The 19,318-nt window shown below is 53.3% G+C and overlaps 1 protein-coding gene across 2 annotated transcripts in view; it reads right to left on the bottom strand.

Moving 5' to 3' along the window:
- PI4KB (phosphatidylinositol 4-kinase beta) overlaps nt 1–19,103 on the bottom strand; it is a 34,219-nt gene extending 15,116 nt beyond the window's left edge. The window contains exons 1-3 of one of the 2 annotated variants that reach the window (XM_073608659.1): nt 18,898–19,103; nt 13,924–14,840; nt 8,058–8,102 (exon numbers count right to left, since the gene is read on the bottom strand). In XM_073608659.1, the coding sequence (XP_073464760.1) occupies nt 8,058–8,102; nt 13,924–14,814 (936 nt within the window). In that variant the 5' untranslated portion in view covers nt 14,815–14,840; nt 18,898–19,103. The remainder of the gene's footprint in view (nt 1–8,057; nt 8,103–13,923; nt 14,841–18,897) is intronic. The other variant, XM_073608661.1, reaches the window with a different exon arrangement.
- Nucleotides 19,104–19,318: the final 215 nt, after the last annotated feature.

Below are 19,318 nucleotides of genomic sequence, written 5' to 3'. Positions count from 1 at the left end.
GGGAGAGGCACCTTCGTTTCCTGTCCAGGTGACTATTCAGGAAGTAAGGTCTCCCCAATGGGGACGCGGGCAATAAAACAGATCCCAGAGATCTAACCTGGCTCAAATCTATCCAGGTTTTGGCTGGAGGCCTCAATGATTTTAGGGGTCTGAAGAACACCAACACTGATTACACCCGGATTCTCATCACCATTCATAGCCGGTAATTGGTCACATTCCACTGGACTTTATTTGTAATGGTGAAGATGTTACTTTACTGCTCAAAGCCACTTCTTCAGTTCTACTGAGTGTCCAGAGCATACCCCAACATTTATATCCACATGGGTAGCACTGCCACCTTTATCCAATCACCATGGAATGTGTCAAGGCAGATGCTGATTGTAAATGAGGAGGACTGGAGGTGTGGAAGTGGTGGAACACAACTCTGTCCTAGTTACCTCATCTCATCCTTGGTGCTATGGTCTCCTGCATGGGTGTCAACCCTTATAATCTTGCTGGAGTAGAGAAGATAACATGACATTATATGAGAAGAATGATGGTGAAGAAATCTCTCATCAGTGTTTGGTGAACTGTTCATAGATGGCCTATTTCATGCCCCTTGCAAACAAGTTGTCCTCTGTCCAAAATGTGATTTTCACTGCCCTAAAAAGAATGAATGAGACAAGACTCAGCTCTTCTCTTAGACTTTAAAGAAAAAAAAGGCAGTTTTCTGAGGCGTTCTCCGACACTTCGAAGAAAAGAGACATTTTTCTGAGGCGTTCTCCGACACTTCGAAGAAAAGAGACATTTTTCTGAGGCGTTCTCCGACACTTCGAAGAAAAGAGACATTTTTCTGAGGCGTTCTCCGACACTTCGAAGAAAAGAGACATTTTTCTGAGGCGTTCTCCGACACTTCGAAGAAAAGAGACATTTTTCTGAGGCGTTCTCCGACACTTCGAAGAAAAGAGACATTTTTCTGAGGCGTTCTCCGACACTTCGAAGAAAAGAGACATTTTTCTGAGGCGTTCTCCGACACTTCGAAGAAAAGAGACATTTTTCTGAGGCGTTCTCCGACACTTCGAAGAAAAGAGCCATTTTTCTGAGGCGTTCTCCGACACTTCGAGGAAAAGGGACATTCTTCTGAAGCGCTCTCCTACACTTGAAGGGAAAAGGAGATTCTTCTGAGGTATTCTCCTACACTTTGAGGAAAACAGACATTCTTTTGAGGTGTTCTCCAACACTTCAAGGAAAAGGCACATTCATCGGAGGTGTTCTCCGACACTTCAGGAAAAAGGGACATTTTTTTGAGGTGTCCTCCGACACTTCAAGGAAAAGGGACATTCTATTGTGTGGTTCTCCTACACTAAGGTAAGAGACATTTTGAGGTACAAATTGTGGACAAAGGAGACAACTGGTTCACAAGAGACATGAAAGTGTCCACCCCATGTCAAAATGGGGTTTACAAAAGCTGGAGAGTGCAAAATCAGTTTCACTTCTGCAGAGAAACCAATCAGCTTCTAACCTCAGCTTTTTCAATTAAGCTTTGGCAATAAAACTTGGAAGCCGATTGGTTTCTAAACAGAAGTGAGACCGATTTTGAACTCTCCATCTTTAGTAAATAAACCCCAATGTAAAAACCACCATTGAACAAGGTTGAGGTCTTCAAAACAATCTGTCTTTTACATACAATGCCATTTTATCATCTCTACTCCAACAATTAATCATACAATTTACATGGCTGAAGGTGTGAATTGTTGTCTAACACCTATGCAGTCTGCTTTACAGAGGAAGCCAAGTTGAATGTGACCAACTACAAGATACACCATGACATGGATCCAGGAGAACCTTCACAAAAATTAAGTGGGAAACATTTTTTTCCCTCCCAATGATTTTATTAGTGAAGAGAAAATAACAGCATTGACAATGGTTCCCACTACAGACAGGGAGGATGAACTAACTTGATTCCACCTATTTTCCACTTGATTTGCTCCCTATCGAAGAGCACCTCAGTCCATGGACAGCCTAGGAAGCATCTAAAACTGGCCATCATTCTCCATGCAATCTGTTAGTACAATGTATTTCCGACCCACCAATAGCTACGTGCTACAAGAAACTGCTAGGATTGGGTCTCCACCACACAGATGGGCTTCCAACACATAGATGGGCTTCCAACACACACTTTTGGTGGATCTGAAAAGGTTGTAGAAGAATTGCACAAACAGATTGTAATGGGTACAACTAGGTTGGAGCTAGGCAGCTTCTGAAACCCTTCTATTTTGATTAGCTGAGAGAAAAAAGGAAATGGTGATCATGGAGAACAGAGCAGTGACGAGGGACAGTTCGATTTACAGTTCTATCTCTTCCAAGAAAAGTTTCAGGAACTAAAACTTAAAAAGAACAAAAAGTGAGCAATGATAATGGTAGCCTTGGACATGGCAGCCTCTCAACCTTGGCTGGTGGCCATTGATAAAAAGTATTATTAATTTATGGTAATGTGGGGCCACCTACAAATAATAAGGAAATTAACCAAAACAAAAAAAAAAAAACTGACAAATGACAGACGAGAAATGGCCACCAGCTGGGCGGACACACACACACAGAGAGGACGAGGCACATCAATGACGGGACACACAGAAGAGAGCGGAAGGAGAGGAATTACATCTGGAGGATCATCTGAGACCAAGTCTTCATCATTAGAATCATTGTATTGAAAAAGGAGAAGCAGCATTTCCTCGGAGAGGCCGCCATCTTTGCAGGACATGGCTGGGTTTAGAGCTCACGGGTTATTAGGGAGGATTATACAGAGCCAAGGGGATGCACCCAGAGGATGGAAATTCTCATAACTACCAAAAGGGATGAGCTGACCATTACTTGGCGATAACACGGACTTCATGATGTGGATACATAAAACAGATATAATGGTGAAGGGCTAGGCCATCTTTTTAGGTCACCCCCCCCCCCCCCCCCCCCACCACCACCACCACTCTTGCCCTGGTGACCATTTGCCAAATGACAGGAAGTCTAAAATTCTGAATCAGAAAGTGAGGGGAAAATCTACCAACGTGGAAGGAGAGGATTCCCTCACTTTGGAGATATTCCCTCACACTTTCCGTTGGATCCACGGGACAGGAAATCATGGCAAATCTCCCCAAAACAGACCCAGACAGTGGCACCCCAATAGGTGTTTTGACCATTTTCTCAGCATGGTTAAGCCGTACTCTGGTCAAAAGGAACTAACTACCTACTAAGGCCAAAGTGGAGAAGACAGGTCCACTCTACAGCAATGGACTCCACACACAAAACTCTGCGTATGGATACAAAGATTTTTTTTTTTTGCTTTATGAATTACAAATGATAAAACAGATCGATTTGCCTTCCCACGGCCAAGGTGGTGTCATGCGGTCTTGGCATGCGCAGTGGGCAGGACAAGATGCGGGAAGGGCGGGAGCACAAGGCAGGAAACACAAGACACACAACTTGCAGCGATTGGCCAGAGGGCAGCCATTGTGACACGAGACAAAAGCGTACAATGAAAGCCACGGCTTCGGACTCTACGTGCAACCTACTCACTGAATCAGATCGAAAGTTCATTCGCTTTCGTGCCAAATTGGTTCAACGATGAGGCCCTCCGCACCCCCTCCCCCCCTACACTGAGCCACATGACTACGGCTCCCAGAATGCTCTGGGTGACCAGTGCCTCAAAAGATAAAACATAATTAATGAAAGGAATGGTCAGACTAAGTGAGTAGACACGTAGGACAATGACGGGGCCACATTCACAAATATCGGGGTAAATTCCTACTGCCATATAGCGATTCCTTCCCACCAGCCCGGTGTGGTTGTTATATGTCCTAGCGCCCCCCTCTGGATATACAGTGTGGTTGTATTATGTCCTGGCGCCCCCCTCTGGATATACAGTGTGGTTGTTTTATGTCCTGGCGCCCCCCTCTGGATATACAGTGTGGTTGTATTATGTCCTGGCGCCCCCCTCTGGATATACCGTGTGGTTGTATTATGTCCTGGCGCCCCCCTCTGGATATACTGTGTGGTTGTATTATGTCCTGGCGCCCCCCCTCTGGATATACAGTGTGGTTGTATTATGTCCTGGCGCCCCCCTCTGGATATACAGTGTGGTTGTTTTATGTCCTGGCGCCCCCCTCTGGATATACTGTGTGGTTGTATTATGTCCTGGCGCCCCCCTCTGGATATACAGTGTGGTTGTATTATGTCCTGGCGCCCCCCTCTGGATATACAGTGTGGTTGTTTTATGTCCTAGCGCCCCCCTCTGGATATACCGTGTGGTTGTATTATGTCCTGGCGCCCCCCTCTGGATATACAGTGTGGTTGTATTATGTCCTGGCGCCCCCCTCTGGATATACTGTGTGGTTGTACTATGTCCTGGCGCCCCCCTCTGGATGTACTGTGATTGTATTATGTCCTGGCGCCCCCCTCTGGATATACAATGTGGTTGTATTATGTCCTGGCGCCCCCCTCTGGATATACAGTGTGGTTGTTTTATGTCCTGGCGCCCCCCTCTGGATGTACAGTGTGGTTGTATTATGTCCTGGCGCCCCCTCTGGATGTACTGTGTGGTTGTATTATGTCCTGGCGCCCCCCTCTGGATGTACTGTGTGGTTGTATTATGTCCTGGCGCCCCCCTCTGGATATACAGTGTGGTTGTATTATGTCCTAGCGCCCCCCTCTGGATATACAGTGTGGTTGTATTATGTCCTAGCGCCCCCCTCTGGATATACAGTGTGGTTGTATTATGTCCTGGCGCCCCCCTCTGGATATACAGTGTGGTTGTTTTATGTCCTGGCGCCCCCCTCTGGATATACAGTGTGGTTGTATTATGTCCTAGCGCCCCCCTCTGGATATACCGTGTGGTTGTATTATGTCCTGGCGCCCCCCTCTGGATATACAGTGTGGTTGTATTATGTCCTGGCGCCCCCCTCTGGATATACAGTGTGGTTGTATTATGTCCTGGCGCCCCCCTCTGGATATACAGTGTGGTTGTTTTATGTCCTGGCGCCCCCCTCTGGATATACAGTGTGGTTGTATTATGTTCTGGCGCCCCCCTCTGGATATACCGTGTGGTTGTATTATGTCCTAGCGCCCCCCTCTGGATATACAGTGTGGTTGTATTATGTCCTAGCGCCCCCCTCTGGATATACCGTGTGGTTGTATTATGTCCTAGCGCCCCCCTCTGGATATACAGTGTGGTTGTATTATGTCCTGGCGCCCCCCTCTGGATATACTGTGTGGTTGTATTATGTCCTAGCGCCCCCCTCTGGATATACAGTGTGGTTGTATTATGTCCTAGCGCCCCCCTCTGGATATACAGTGTGGTTGTATTATGTCCTGGCGCCCCCCTCTGGATATACAGTGTGGTTGTATTATGTCCTAGCGCCCCCCTCTGGATATACAGTGTGGTTGTATTATGTCCTAGCGCCCCCCTCTGGATATACAGTGTGGTTGTATTATGTCCTAGCGCCCCCCTCTGGATATACCGTGTGGTTGTATTATGTCCTAGCGCCCCCCTCTGGATATACAGTGTGGTTGTATTATGTCCTGGCGCCCCCCTCTGGATATACAGTGTGGTTGTATTATGTCCTGGCGCCCCCCTCTGGATATACAGTGTGGTTGTATTATGTCCTGGCGCCCCCCTCTGGATATACAGTGTGGTTGTATTATGTCCTGGCGCCCCCCTCTGGATATACAGTGTGGTTGTATTATGTCCTGGCGCCCCCCTCTGGATATACAGTGTGGTTGTATTATGTCCTGGCGCCCCCCTCTGGATATACAGTGTGGTTGTATTATGTCCTGGCGCCCCCCTCTGGATATACAGTGTGGTTGTATTATGTCCTAGCGCCCCCCTCTGGATATACAGTGTGGTTGTATTATGTCCTGGCGCCCCCCTCTGGATGTACAGTGTGGTTGTATTATGTCCTAGCGCCCCCCTCTGGATATACAGTGTGGTTGTATTATGTCCTAGCGCCCCCCTCTGGCTACACTTTTCTCCAGTTTTGGATGGAGTGTGGGTGGATTAGACCAGCGGTTGTCAACCACCAGGCCGTGGTCACGCTGAGACTGGAGCATCCTCTGGTGGGCCTCTTCCTGTGGAGCCACCTAAAAGGCTGGATTACCTACTATGAAGGTCCCCCAACTGACATTATGGGTGGAATGATCTGCACCCGATGGATCGGATATAGTTCCGGTGCTGTGTCTGGCATTTCATTGGGCAGAGATCCCCCCCCTCCCCCTCCCCCGATGTACAACTTTCCATCTTCCTTCCTACACACATTTTTAGTTCCTGAACTTTTACCATCCATATTTGTGAATGTTCTGCGGGGTGGCGGTTGTACGATGCGCCCACTGCGGTGGTGCCATTATGCAGACATGCAAGGGGAGGGGGGTGTGTGGCATATTTTGGGAGGGGCTATTTTTTGTTGCCTCCCTCCTAAACTGTAACTCCACCTGAAACACATTGGCCAGCCGGTACAATAGTCCGCTCTGTAAACTTATTTTTTTTTTGGTCTCATCTCGGTCTACGTGTACAGGCTCTGGAAGTATCCGGTGCAGGGAAGTCTATTGGAGGAATACAGTCCCGCTTTGAGCAGTTAGGAGGACTAGACTAGATACTTCAAGAACCTGCACAGAGATAACAGGGAGAAGATGGGTGATATTTACAGAGTGAATGGATTGACGTCATATCAGTGGGCGGAGCAGAAGGTGGAGTTACACTTGAAAAGGCAAATCCGCCCCAAACTGGAATTTCAGCTCTAAGTGAACACGACCTCACCGGATCTTCTGTGGACTCCGACAGTGATATCTCCTTCATCAGGTTCTCTCTTGAAGGGTGAAACGGCCATGGGGCGGCCGTAGCGGGAGGGTGGCTAGGCCACGGCCAGGGGGCGGCCAGGTGGTGGCAGTAGCAGATGGGTCGCCAGGTGGGACGGCGGCCAGGTGGCAGGAGGATGACCGGGTGGTGGCAAGTAGCAGGTGGGCGGCCAGGCAGCAGTCAGGTGGCGGAAGGGCGGCCAGGTGGCAGCAGCAGCAGGTGGGCAGCAGGAGGGCAGCCAGGTGGTGGCAGCAGCAGCAGGTGGGCAGCAGGAGGGCAGCCAGGTGGTGGCAGCAGCAGGCAGGCATCAGCCAGGTGTTGGGAGGATGGCCAGGCGGTGGCAGTAGCAGATAGGTGGCCAGGCAGGAGGGCGGCAGCCAGGTGGCAGGATGATGACCAGGTGGTGGCAGTAGCAAGTGGGCGGCCAGGCAGCAGTGGTAGCAAGCAGGCGGCGGGAGAAGGGCCAGATGGTGGCAGCAGCAGGTGGGCGGAAAGGTGGCAGCAAGATGGAGGAAGGGCAGCCAGGTGGCAGACGTAGCAGATGGGCGGCCAGACGGCAGCCAGGTGGCACGAGGGTGGCCAGGCGGCAGCAGTAGCAGTTGGACGGCAGAAGGGCAGCCAGGTGGTAGCAGTAGCAGGTGGGCAGCCAGGTGGTGGCAGTAGCAGGTGGGCACCCAGGTGGCAGGAGGGTGGCCAGGTGGTGGCAGTAGCAGGAGGGCAGCCAGACGGCAGCCAGGTGGCACAAGGGTGGCCAGGCGGGGGGCAGGTGGCAGCAGTAGCAGTTGGGTGGCCGAAGGGCAGCCAGGTGGTGGCAGTAGCAGGTGGGCAGCCAGGTGAATGGCCAGGTGGTGGCAGTAGCAGGTGGGCGGCCAGGCAGCAGCCAGGTGTCGTGAGGGCAGCCAGGCGGCAGCAGCAGGCGGGTGGCATGGTGGCGGGGGGGTGGCCAGGTGGCGGGAGGGCGGCCAGATGGTGGCAGTAATAGGTGGGCGGCAGGTGGGTGGGAAGGTGGCGGGTGGGTGGAGCTGAGAACACTGGTAAGGGGAGGTCACTGCTGGAGACTTCCAGAGACATATAGAGGTGGGCGGTGAGGAAACCTTTGAGTGTCCACTTATAACCGGAACCTCCATTGTGGGCGGAGCAGCCCCAGGAATCTCTGTAGAGGAAATGCTGCTATTGGTAGAGACAGAAGCCAGGAAGAGCCCCACCAGCCAACTAAGTAAAACGTGTGTCCACTTACTGAGGTGAACGACCTATCGATACTTTCCGAACTGGATGAGAGGTCCTGGGAAGGAGGAGGAGGAGGAGGAGGAGGAGGAGGAGGAGGAGGAGGAGGAGGAAGAGGAGGAGGAAGAGGAGGAGGGTGATGGGCGGGTAGCAGAGGAAGGAGAGGGAGAAAAAGGTACAGATTTAGCCACTTGTGTGACAATGACATCATCAGCCCCACCCACATTACAAGCGGCGGGTCGTAGGAAGGTGCGGACGGCTGTGCCTGCGTCTGTCGGAGGGAAGAAGGTCAGCGATAAACACGGACAGACTGACGACAAACAATCCGACCCCATAACAAGAACGAGACACTCCCCCTGACACCAGGCCCCGCCCCCCCAGAGGTTACACACCCCCAAAACTAGAACAGGAGCACAGGGATGAGACACTCCCCCGATTACTGTTGGTCACTCCCACCCCAACACTACGCCCCACCCCCCCCAGGAACAGCAGACTCCCCCTGATTGCTGACCGATGGCCACTCCCACCCCAACACCATGCCACGCCCCCAGTACAGCAGATATCACCTGATTACTGACCTATGGCCACTCCCACCCTCAGACGTTATACAACCCAACCCTATACCAGAAGCATGGGGACAGACAGACACTCCCCCTGATCACCGATGGCCACTCCCACCCCAACACCATGCCACACCCCCAGAAAAGCAGACACCCCCTGCTTCCTGACTAATGGCCACTCCCACCACAACATCATGCTCCGCCCCAAGAAATGACCCAACCTTATCACAGAAGCATAGGAACAGACACCTCCGATCACTGATTAATGGTAACAAAATACTCTGCCCCCCCTCCTCCCCTCCCCCGAGGAGGTCACTAAACCCAACACTATACCAATAGCACAGGGGCAACAGACTCTCCCTTATTACCACTCCCACCCAATGTCACAGACCCGCCCCTGAGGAATGGCAAACATCCTTTGACCGATGGCCACTCCCACCACTGCACCCCCCCCCCCCCCCCTCCCGATTACCGCAATTACTGATGTGCATGTTATCACGTGTTCATACACACACATTACATACACATTATATATATTTTATCTAAAGCTCAGCATTCCACCTATATCCATCATTCATACCCCGACTACATTTATTGTTCTTTATATAGTGCCAACATATAGTGCAGCGCAGCACAGCAAATAATAAAGGGGTACAACATATGACACAACATGAATGGAAGCAGAATACTGGGAGGAGCTTACACTCTAAGAGGCGGGGCCTCCCCACCCCCTCCACCTCACTAAAGAAGCCAGAAGTGTTTATAAGCCCCTGACCCCGGCGTGGCCCTAAAATGAATAAATAAAAGGGCGGGGGGGGGGGGGTTGGGGGTCTCGTGCAATTTGCTTGAATCCACCTAGTCTGTATATGTGATGTTCTACCTTAGCGTTGTGTGTTAGAACCCCTGAAAACTCATCATTTTTTGACTGACTTTTGAGGAAATCAAAGGCTAAAGCTTGACACATTGTGTCTGTTTGTATCAGTAAAACAGGAAATGTATCAGAGATTCTTTCTCTTTGTCGGTGATGTTGGAGGAATTGCCCCGAGCAGATCCTTCACTCAGCGGAAGTCCCCGGTGTGGACAGATGAGGAAGTGGTCCCCTGGATGCCTCCCGTGCACGGCGTGACGCTCACATGTCGGTGACTCAGCCTGGAGCCGCACACACAATCTCTGTGTAAAGGTTACTGCAGACAATGACCCGCCCCCAGCATGCACCTCTTGTCTTATCACCCGCAGGCAATGGACCCGGCTCAAAGTCTAACCAAACCCCAAGAAGGAAAAGGTCATCTCCTACAGCTTGTCCTCAGAGGTGGGGGATGCATCTAGTTATCCTGAGAGTCACTCGCTTCCTGTCCTAGGGTGACAACGCTCGCTCCCTGTACTGTATCGATGGAGAAGTGTTGTCACCCCAGAACAGGACTACAGAACACCTACCACCTCCTCCTCATCTTCCTGAAGTTCTCAGAGGGAACCTGAGCAGGTTTGATAAGACTTCATAGTACACAGGATGGCACTGGATTCCCCCTCTTCATTCACAATGAACCCCCATAGCTGGACTTCCACTTTACCGCAGAGAACTTCCTCCTCCCCGAGTGTCCGGGCCGCAGGAGGAGAGGGGGGCGACTGGCACTGGATGAATGAGGACTCTGACGGTTTATGTATCGCGACTCCGGGAAGCGTCCCACACAGCCGCTCCCTGAATGGCACATTGTTCTCGTCGGAGAGCAAGCCGGGGATCGTTATCCCAACAGCACGGACGAGGACCGTTCTATAGCATGAACATGGATGGTTGGGGGGGTCATTATTCCTACAGCATGGACATGGTTGGTTATTGGAAGGAAGGGCAAGCTGGGGGTTATTACTCATACAGCATGGATGGTTCTTGGGAGGAAGAGATAAGCTGAGGGTCGTTGTTCCTACAGCATGGTCATGGATATTTCTTGGGAGGAAGGGGCAAGCTGAGGGTCCTTTTTCCTAGAGAATGAATGGTTCTTGGGAAGAAGGGGCAAGATGATAGTCCTTGTTCAACAGCATGGCATTAGATGTTCTGGGGGGGGGGTCAAGCTGAGGGTTGTTATTCTGATAGTATGGCCATGCATGGCTCTTGGGAGGAAGGAACAAGCTGAGGGTCAGTATTCCTACACCATTGGCATAGGGGTTCTTGGGAGGAAGGGCCAAGCTGGGGGTTATTATTCTTACAGCATAGAAATGGGTGGTTCTTGGGGGGGCAGTAAAATGAGGGTTGTTTGTCCTACAGCATAATTGGTTCTTGGAAAGATGGGGCAAGATGAGGGTCGTTATTCCTACAGCATGGACATGGACGGTTCTTAGGAGGGAGGAACAAGCTGAGGGTCGGTATTCCTACACCATCGGCATGGATGGTTCTTGGGAAGAAGGGGCAAGCTGGAGGTAATTATTCTTACAGCATGGACATTAGTGGGTTCCTTGGGTGAAGCAGTAAGCCGAGGGTCGTTTGTCCTATAGCATGGATATGGATGGTTCTTTGGGTGAAGGAGTAAGCCAAGGGTCGTTTGTCCCATAGCATGGATATGGACGGTTCTTGGGTGAAGGAGTAAGCCAAGGGTTGTTTGTCCCATAGCATGGATATGGACGGTTCTTGGGTGCAAGGGGCAAGACGAGGGTCGGTATTCCTACAGTATGGACATGGATGGTTCTTGGGAGGTATGGGCAAGCTGAGGGTTTTTTTTTTCCTAAAGCATGGACATAGATGGTTCTTGGGAGGAAGGCGTAAGCTGAGGGTTGTTATTCCTACAGCATGGACATGGATGGTTCTTAGGGGGTGGGGGGACTGGTGATGGGGCAAGCTGAGGATCTTTATTCCTATAGCATGGACATGGATGGTTCTCAGGAGGAAATGGAAAGCTGGGGGGGTCATAATTCCTACAGCATGGACATGGTTGGTTATTGGAAGGAAGGGGCAAGCTGGGGGGTTATTACTCCTACAGCATGGATGGTTCTTGGGAGGAAGGAGTAAGCTGAGGGTCGTTGTTCCTACAGCATGGACATGGATGGTTCTTGGAAGGAAGGGGCAAGATGAGGGTCAGTATTCCTACAGCATGAACATTAATATTTCTTGGGAGGAAGGGGCAAGCTGAGGGTCCTTTTCCCTACAGCATGGATGGTTCTTGGGAAGAAGGGGCAAGATGATAGTCCTTGTTCAACAACATGGCCATAGATGTTCTTGGGAAAGAAGGGGCAAGCTGGGGATTAGTATTCTTACAGCATAGACATGGGTGGTTCTTGGGAGTGGGGGGTGGGGGGGGGGGGGGTAAGCCGGGGGCCGTTTGTTCTACAGCATGGACATGGTTGGTTCTTGGGAGAAAGGGGCAAACAGAGTTGTTATTCCTACAGCATGGACATGGATGGTTTTTGGGAGGAAGAAGGGGCAAGCTGAGGGTTATTTTTCCTACAGCATAGACATGGATGCTTCTTGGGAGGAAGGAGTAAGCTGAGGGTCGTTGTTCCTACAGCATGGACATGGATGGTTCTTGGAAGGAAGGCGCAAGTTGGGTATTATTTCTACACACAGGAATGGTTCTGTGAAAAAGGGGCAAGCCGGGGGTTGGTATCCCTATAACTCAGACGTGGACTGTTCCCAGGAGGAAAGGGCCGAGCTGGACTTTTCCCACAGGGAACATGGCTCGGCCCTTTCCTCCTGAGAACAGTCCACTATCAGCTGGAAGTCATTATTACTACAACAAGGACATGGAAGGTTCTCAGGCCAAGGTGGGGCTACCATCCATGAAAACTTACCAAGTGGAGGAAACTGCTTCTTTTTTTTTTTTTTTTTCAGTTTGCATCCCCATTTGGGAGATTTCTCTTCACTTCCTGCCGAGACAGGAAGTTCTTGGAATACTCTCCAGTGGGGACTCAAAGCACTCTTTCAGGAAGTGTTAGAATCTCTGTCAGGTACTACGTTCTTCAGAATACATCCATAAGAAGAGCTAGATCTGTTGGTATCGAGAATTGTTTAATGGCCGCCTCAATTATTAAAATGAATTGCTTCGGTGACGTTGCTCCACCCCAATGTACCAATGCAAGGAGCAAGGCACCCCCAAAACAAGTGGGGTCCTAAAAAGATCCTAAAATGTGAAAAGCAGTGAGGGCACCACTTGTCAGAGTCCAACAGTGCCTTATTACATGACTAGTGCAATAAGAGAGTCAACGCGTTTCGTCAGTTCTAACCCACCCCCCCATGAGATTGGCGAGGCACCCTTATTGCTTCTCCCATAATAAGTAATATTTGCGGTCTGCGTTTTCCCATCCCGGTGACAACTGCCCCCCTCATTTCTTGTCCTGGTGCCACAAGGACGGGAAGTGATGTCACGACTCCCAAATAAGGTCAATTCGTTACTATATCCAAATCTATCCAAGGCTAAAATGAATGGTTGGGGAACTCTGATATCCCCCCCACGTGGAATTTGGGAATACCCAAAGCATGGCTCTTCTCTACGGTATTACCGCGGGGTCGTCAGCCGTGTGGCGGGGCTGCAGTCACATGATCAGATGCTGGATTTGCAGCTTGGACAATAAAGCTGAATTCCAGGAACTCAGCTACTTGGTCTAACGAGGTTCCTGCCCCCCTCCTAGGCCTACCTCTATTACTCAAAACGATTGTACTCCAGGAAGATAACTTCAGGAGCTTCAAATCTGCAGAGTCGCTGGAACTGCTCTGCTCGCCCATTCACAGAAGCCTGTGTATTATGTGAACTCATTCACATAAAAAGGCTTCTGTGAATGGGCAGCAGAGCGAAGTGGCGGGCCTAGCTGCTGTGCGAGTTTCTCTCTCCTCCGTATCCTCCAGGGAGTGCAATACACCGTTCACATATAAGAGAGGTAAGTCCCGGAGGCGACATGCACCTACCTGGACTTCACTCAAAGCATGCCTGCAGTTTTTGCAAAGTTGCTGAATTCCCGGAATTCGGCTTTAACCCCTTAGCGCTGACAGTACACAAATCCGCGGCCTCTCCGCGGGTGGGCCTTGACGCAGAGGCGCCGCACATTTGCGTACCAAGCCCGTGCCAAAAGCGTGCGCGCTCGCGCACGTGCCCGGCATGCTCCCTATTGCGTCTTGTGATCGGGAGCTTCCCAATCACGTGACCACTGCGACAGCCAATTGCGGTGGTCATATGATCGTAAACCCCGCCCCCACCGGATCAGAAACCCCTTAAAGGGCCAGGCCACCGGCATTTTGAAGCCGAGGCTCCTCGCGCGCAGCATGACAACTAAACGAGTAACCGACTCACACGCACTCAGCCAACACTCGTCTCCAAAAAAAGCCCCCCCCCCCCCCCTTACCTCGTCCTCGTACTCCACTTTGGGATTGCTCGCCGTCCTCTTCAGGTTGCTGCTGAGGCTGATGCTGGCGGTGGCGTCGGACTTGGACCTCTGGTGCGTCCGCTTGGACGGGGACAGGCCGGTGTCCGGCGGCGTCAGGCTGAGCGGGGGCAGCTCGCGCTTCTTGTGGGCCGGCTTCAGCTCGTCGGAGAGGATGAGCTTGCGCAGCTTGGTCCCCCGGGAATGGCGCTGGGTGGAGATGTGCATGTCCGAGGAGTAGGCCCCCAGGAGCCAGGCGCACTGCAGGGAGAAGTTGATGCTGTGCCGGCAGCGGTGGACCACGTAGGGCTTGATGGCGTCGCCCACGTCCTCGTCCATGTGGATGTACATGTTGAGCAGCTGCGGCAGGTAGAAGTCCACCTCCTCGTTCTTGAAGTAGAAGAGCCGGTTGCCGATGTAGGCCTGCACGCCGGGCTCCTTGGAGTTGTAAAGGTAGGAGATCCCCATGGAGATGTCGAAGAGCTTGCACTCGAACAGGCGCAGGAGCCACGACTGCTTGCCGGAGTTTTTCTGCTTCCGCCGAGCGTTCTTCACGCAGTTGATGTCCACCTCGTCCTCCTCGCAGATTCTGGAGCCGGTCACGGGGGCCCCGGCCTCCCCCGCCTTGGGGTCCCCGTTTGCAACATGGTCGCCGTCCCCTATGCTCTCCAGGTTCTCAGTGGAGCTGTGCATCAGCTTCACCTTCTCCAGGACATCCTGACACGCCTTCTGCGCCACGTCCGGGTCTATCACCAGAGACACATCCGCCACGCCCTCCGCGATGGCGGAGAGAGGGCTCCCACCACCGTTCCCCTGCAGGGCCACCTGACCAGAGAGCTTAGAAGAAGCTGGTTCCACCATGGCGTCACCCATCGTACGATCGTTCCACAAAACTGGGTCTGGAGAGAGAAAGGACAATCGTTTAGTGGAATGGAGCAATGGAGTAAAGTCACATCAATAACTGGGGGGGGGTCCTCCTTCAGTGTGCTACACACCCAAAAAAAAACAAAAAAGGATCAAACTTCAGCTACTCCGCTGTCACTCCCCTCTCACATTTGGCGGCAGTTGCCAGCTGTCAAAATGACAGCCAGGAGTTGCTGTGTAAATGCAGAAGCTGCTTCTGTCAAAAAACACATCACCCGATACAGTGTTCATAAATATATCCAGACAGGAGATAGAGATACAAAGTAACATTGCAATGTTTATAAACAATGTTACTTTGTATCTCTTCATCTCCCGTCTGAGCAAAGTAACATTGTTTATAAACAATGCTCAGACGGGAGATTCTTTAAGTCTATTTCGCATATGATCAATCTTTATAAACAATGTTACTTTGTATCTCTCCATCTCCCCTCTGAACAAGGTTTATAAACAATGTTGGAGAAGTACAGACCGGGGTCCCTCGGCATTTTCTCAATGAATACAAAGTGTTCTCTGATTGGGAAGAAATGAAGAAAAGACTTTTTCAGAAACCGAATAATCAATTTACAGAGAATTTCCATATTTCAGTGTGAGAATGCGGGTCATGTGATGATTTCCACCCCTCCCCCCTTTACCCCCCCCCCACCCCGGGGACAAAACTGACATCTTTTACACTCTATAGTGACATGAGACGCCGTCACATGACAATCACATCACACCAGATAAAGAAATAAGATGAACAGGGGTGGGCACCAGGAGGCGGGGCACACCACGACGAGGGGGGGCACCAGGAGGCGGGGCCCACCACGACGAGGGGGGGGGCACCAGGAGGCGGGGGGGCCACCACGACAGGGGGGGAACCGAGAGGCGGGGGGGCCACCACGACGAGGGGGGGGGAACCGAGAGGCGGGGGGGCCACCACGACAGGGGGGGAACCGAGAGGCGGGGGGGCCACCACGACGAGGGGGGGGGAACCGAGAGGCGGGGGGGCCACCACGACAGGGGGGGAACCGAGAGGCGGGGGGGCCACCACGACAGGGGGGGAACCGAGAGGCGGGGGGGCCACCACGACAGGGGGGGAACCGAGAGGCGGGGGGGCCACCACGACGAGGGGGGGGGAACCGAGAGGCGGGGGGGCCACCATGACAGGGGGGGAACCGAGAGGCGGGGGGGCCACCACGACAGGGGGGGGGAACCGAGAGGCGGGGGGGCCACCACGACAGGGGGGGAACCGAGAGGCGGGGGGGCCACCACGACAGGGGGGGAACCGAGAGGCGGGGGGGCCACCACGACAGGGGGGGAACCGAGAGGCGGGGGGGCCACCACGACAGGGGGGGAACCGAGAGGCGGGGGGGCCACCACGACAGGGGGGGAACCGAGAGGCGGGGGGGCCACCACGACAGGGGGGGAACCGAGAGGCGGGGGGGCCACCACGACAGGGGGGGAACCGAGAGGCGGGGGGGCCACCACGACAGGGGGGGAACCGAGAGGCGGGGGGGCCACCACGACAGGGGGGGAGGAGGCGGGGCGCACCACGACTGAGGGGAGGAGGAGGCGGGGCGCACCACGACTGAGGGGAGGAGGAGGCGGGGCGCACCACGACTGAGGGGAGGAGGAGGCGGGGCGCACCACGACAAGGGGGAGGAGGAGGCGGGGCGCACCACGACAAGGGGGAGGAGGAGGCGGGGCGCACCACGACAAGGGGGAGGAGGAGGCGGGGCCTGCCACCCTCAGTACCCCCTTCCCTACACTCAGCAGTAGAACCCCCCCGTCTCCAGCAAAGTACCTGCACTGATGTGGCGCCCCATCCATGCTCGTGCCCGGGTGGTGGGGGGGATGAGGTGGGACGTGGATCCTCGCTCCCAGGTGGCGGTGGGGGGGGGGGGGGGGATGGGAATGACGGGGGTGTTTGCTCCCAGGTGGCGGTGGGACGTGGACGCTCACGCCCGGGTGGTGGTGGGGGGGGGGTGGGAATGACGAGGGACGGGGGTGGGGGAATGGGGGACGGGGTGTTTGCTCCGTCTCACTGTGTGGAGAACAAAGCCGGCGGAGTTGAGTTACACGGAAACTTTCAGCCGACACCCGAGACCTCGGAGTTTGTATCATCCTCCGTATCCAGGAGATGGGGGGAGGGGCCACTGACGTCCAACACTAGAGTGTCAGCTCCTGGGCCCGGACACCCAGCAAAGGGGGGCAGAATGTGGGACAATAAGAGGGGGATGGAATACATAAGACGAGGCTTCCTATTCCACCAGCAGACTACAGTCCCTCTACATACAGGGCAGGCTGGGAGTTGTAGTCCCTCTACATACAGGGCAGGCTGGGAGTTGTAGTCCCTCTACATACAGGGCAGGCTGGGAGTTGTAGTCCCTCTACATACAGGGCAGGCTGGGAGTTGTAGTCCCTCCACATACAGGACAGGCTGGGAGTTGTAGTCCCTCTACATACAGGACAGGCTGGGAGTTGTAGTCCCTCTACATACAGGACAGGCTGGGAGTTGTAGTCCCTCTACATACAGGACAGGCTGGGAGTTGTAGTCCCTCTACATACAGGACAGGCTGGGAGTTGTAGTCCCTCTACATACAGGACAGGCTGGGAGTTGTAGTCTCTCTACATACAGGGCAGGCTGGGAGTTGTAGTCTCTCTACATACAGGGCAGGCTGGGAGTTGTAGTCCCTCTACATACAGGGCAGGCTGGGAGTTGTAGTCCCTCTACATACAGGACAGGCTGGGAGTTGTAGTCCCTCTACATACAGGACAGGCTGGGAGTTGTAGTCCCTCCACATACAGGACAGGCTGGGAGTTGTAGTCCCTCCACATACAGGACAGGCTGGGAGTTGTAGTCCCTCTACATACAGGACAGGCTGGGAGTTGTAGTCCCTCTACATACAGGACAGGCTGGGAGTTGTAGTCCCTCTACATACAGGACAGGCTGGGAGTTGTAGTCCCTCTACATACAGGACAGGCTGGGAGTTGTAGTCCCTCTACATACAGGGCAGGCTGGGAGTTGTAGTCCCTCTACATACAGGGCAGGCTGGGAGTTGTAGTCCCTCTACATACAGGGCAGGCTGGGAGTTGTAGTCCCTCTACATACAGGGCAGGCTGGGAGTTGTAGTCCCTCTACATACAGGACAGGCTGGGAGTTGTAGTCCCTCTACATACAGGACAGGCTGGGAGTTGTAGTCTCTCTACATACAGGGCAGGCTGGGAGTTGTAGTCCCTCTACATACAGGACAGGCTGGGAGTTGTAGTCCCTCTACATACAGGACAGGCTGGGAGTTGTAGTCCCTCTACATACAGGACAGGCTGGGAGTTGTAGTCTCTCTACATACAGGACAGGCTGGGAGTTGTAGTCCCTCTACATACAGGACAGGCTGGGAGTTGTAGTCCCTCTACATACAGGACAGGCTGGGAGTTGTAGTCCCTCTACATACAGGACAGGCTGGGAGTTGTAGTCCCTCTACATACAGGGCAGGCTGGGAGTTGTAGTCCCTCTACATACAGGACAGGCTGGGAGTTGTAGTCCCTCTACATACAGGGCAGGCTGGGAGTTGTAGTCCCTCTACATACAGGACAGGCTGGGAGTTGTAGTCCCTCTACATACAGGGCAGGCTGGGAGTTGTAGTCTCTCTACATACAGGGCAGGCTGGGAGTTGTAGTCTCTCTACATACAGGGCAGGCTGGGAGTTGTAGTCCCTCTACATACAGGACAGGCTGGGAGTTGTAGTCCCTCTACATACAGGACAGGCTGGGAGTTGTAGTCCCTCTACATACAGGGCAGGCTGGGAGTTGTAGTCCCTCTACATACAGGGCAGGCTGGGAGTTGTAGTCTCTCTACATACAGGGCAGGCTGGGAGTTGTAGTCCCTCTACATACAGGACAGGCTGGGAGTTGTAGTCTCTCTACATACAGGGCAGGCTGGGAGTTGTAGTCCCTCTACATACAGGGCAGGCTGGGAGTTGTAGTCCCTCTACATACAGGGCAGGCTGGGAGTTGTAGTCCCTCTAGATAGATGTAGTCTTCCCCTCTCCTCACCTCCTCGGGCGGTTACTCGGTCTCTTCTCTCCCGGTGAGGCCGCTCACATCTTCGGGCCGGGGCGCTTCCTCCGCCATCCCGGCTCTTCCCAGCTCCTTACACCATAGAGACTGACAACAACCGGCCGGAGCGACCTACCATAGAGAGGGCGGCTCTCCGCACTAAACGCGCTGCCTAGAGCGGCTCCCGGAACAAGCGAGACTGAGGACAGCGGGGCAGAGCGTCACCCAGAAACCACAGAGATAGCTGAGACAAGATAGAGCGGTGCGGTGCTGGAAGTCTGATCTGGTCACAAGACCCCGGATCCTGCCTGCCCTCTGCCGGCCAAAGAGTGGAATGACAGACAGCAGCTGACAGAGTGACGGGAAACACCTAAAACCCCCCAAACGCCAGAGACCCCGGAGAATACAATGGTGGGTG

This window comes from Aquarana catesbeiana, linkage group LG13 (assembly GCF_042186555.1).
Source record: "Aquarana catesbeiana isolate 2022-GZ linkage group LG13, ASM4218655v1, whole genome shotgun sequence".
NCBI lineage: Eukaryota > Metazoa > Chordata > Amphibia > Anura > Ranidae > Aquarana > Aquarana catesbeiana.
Note: the sequence above shows the minus strand (reverse complement) of the source record. Positions and strands in the feature narration are given on the sequence as shown.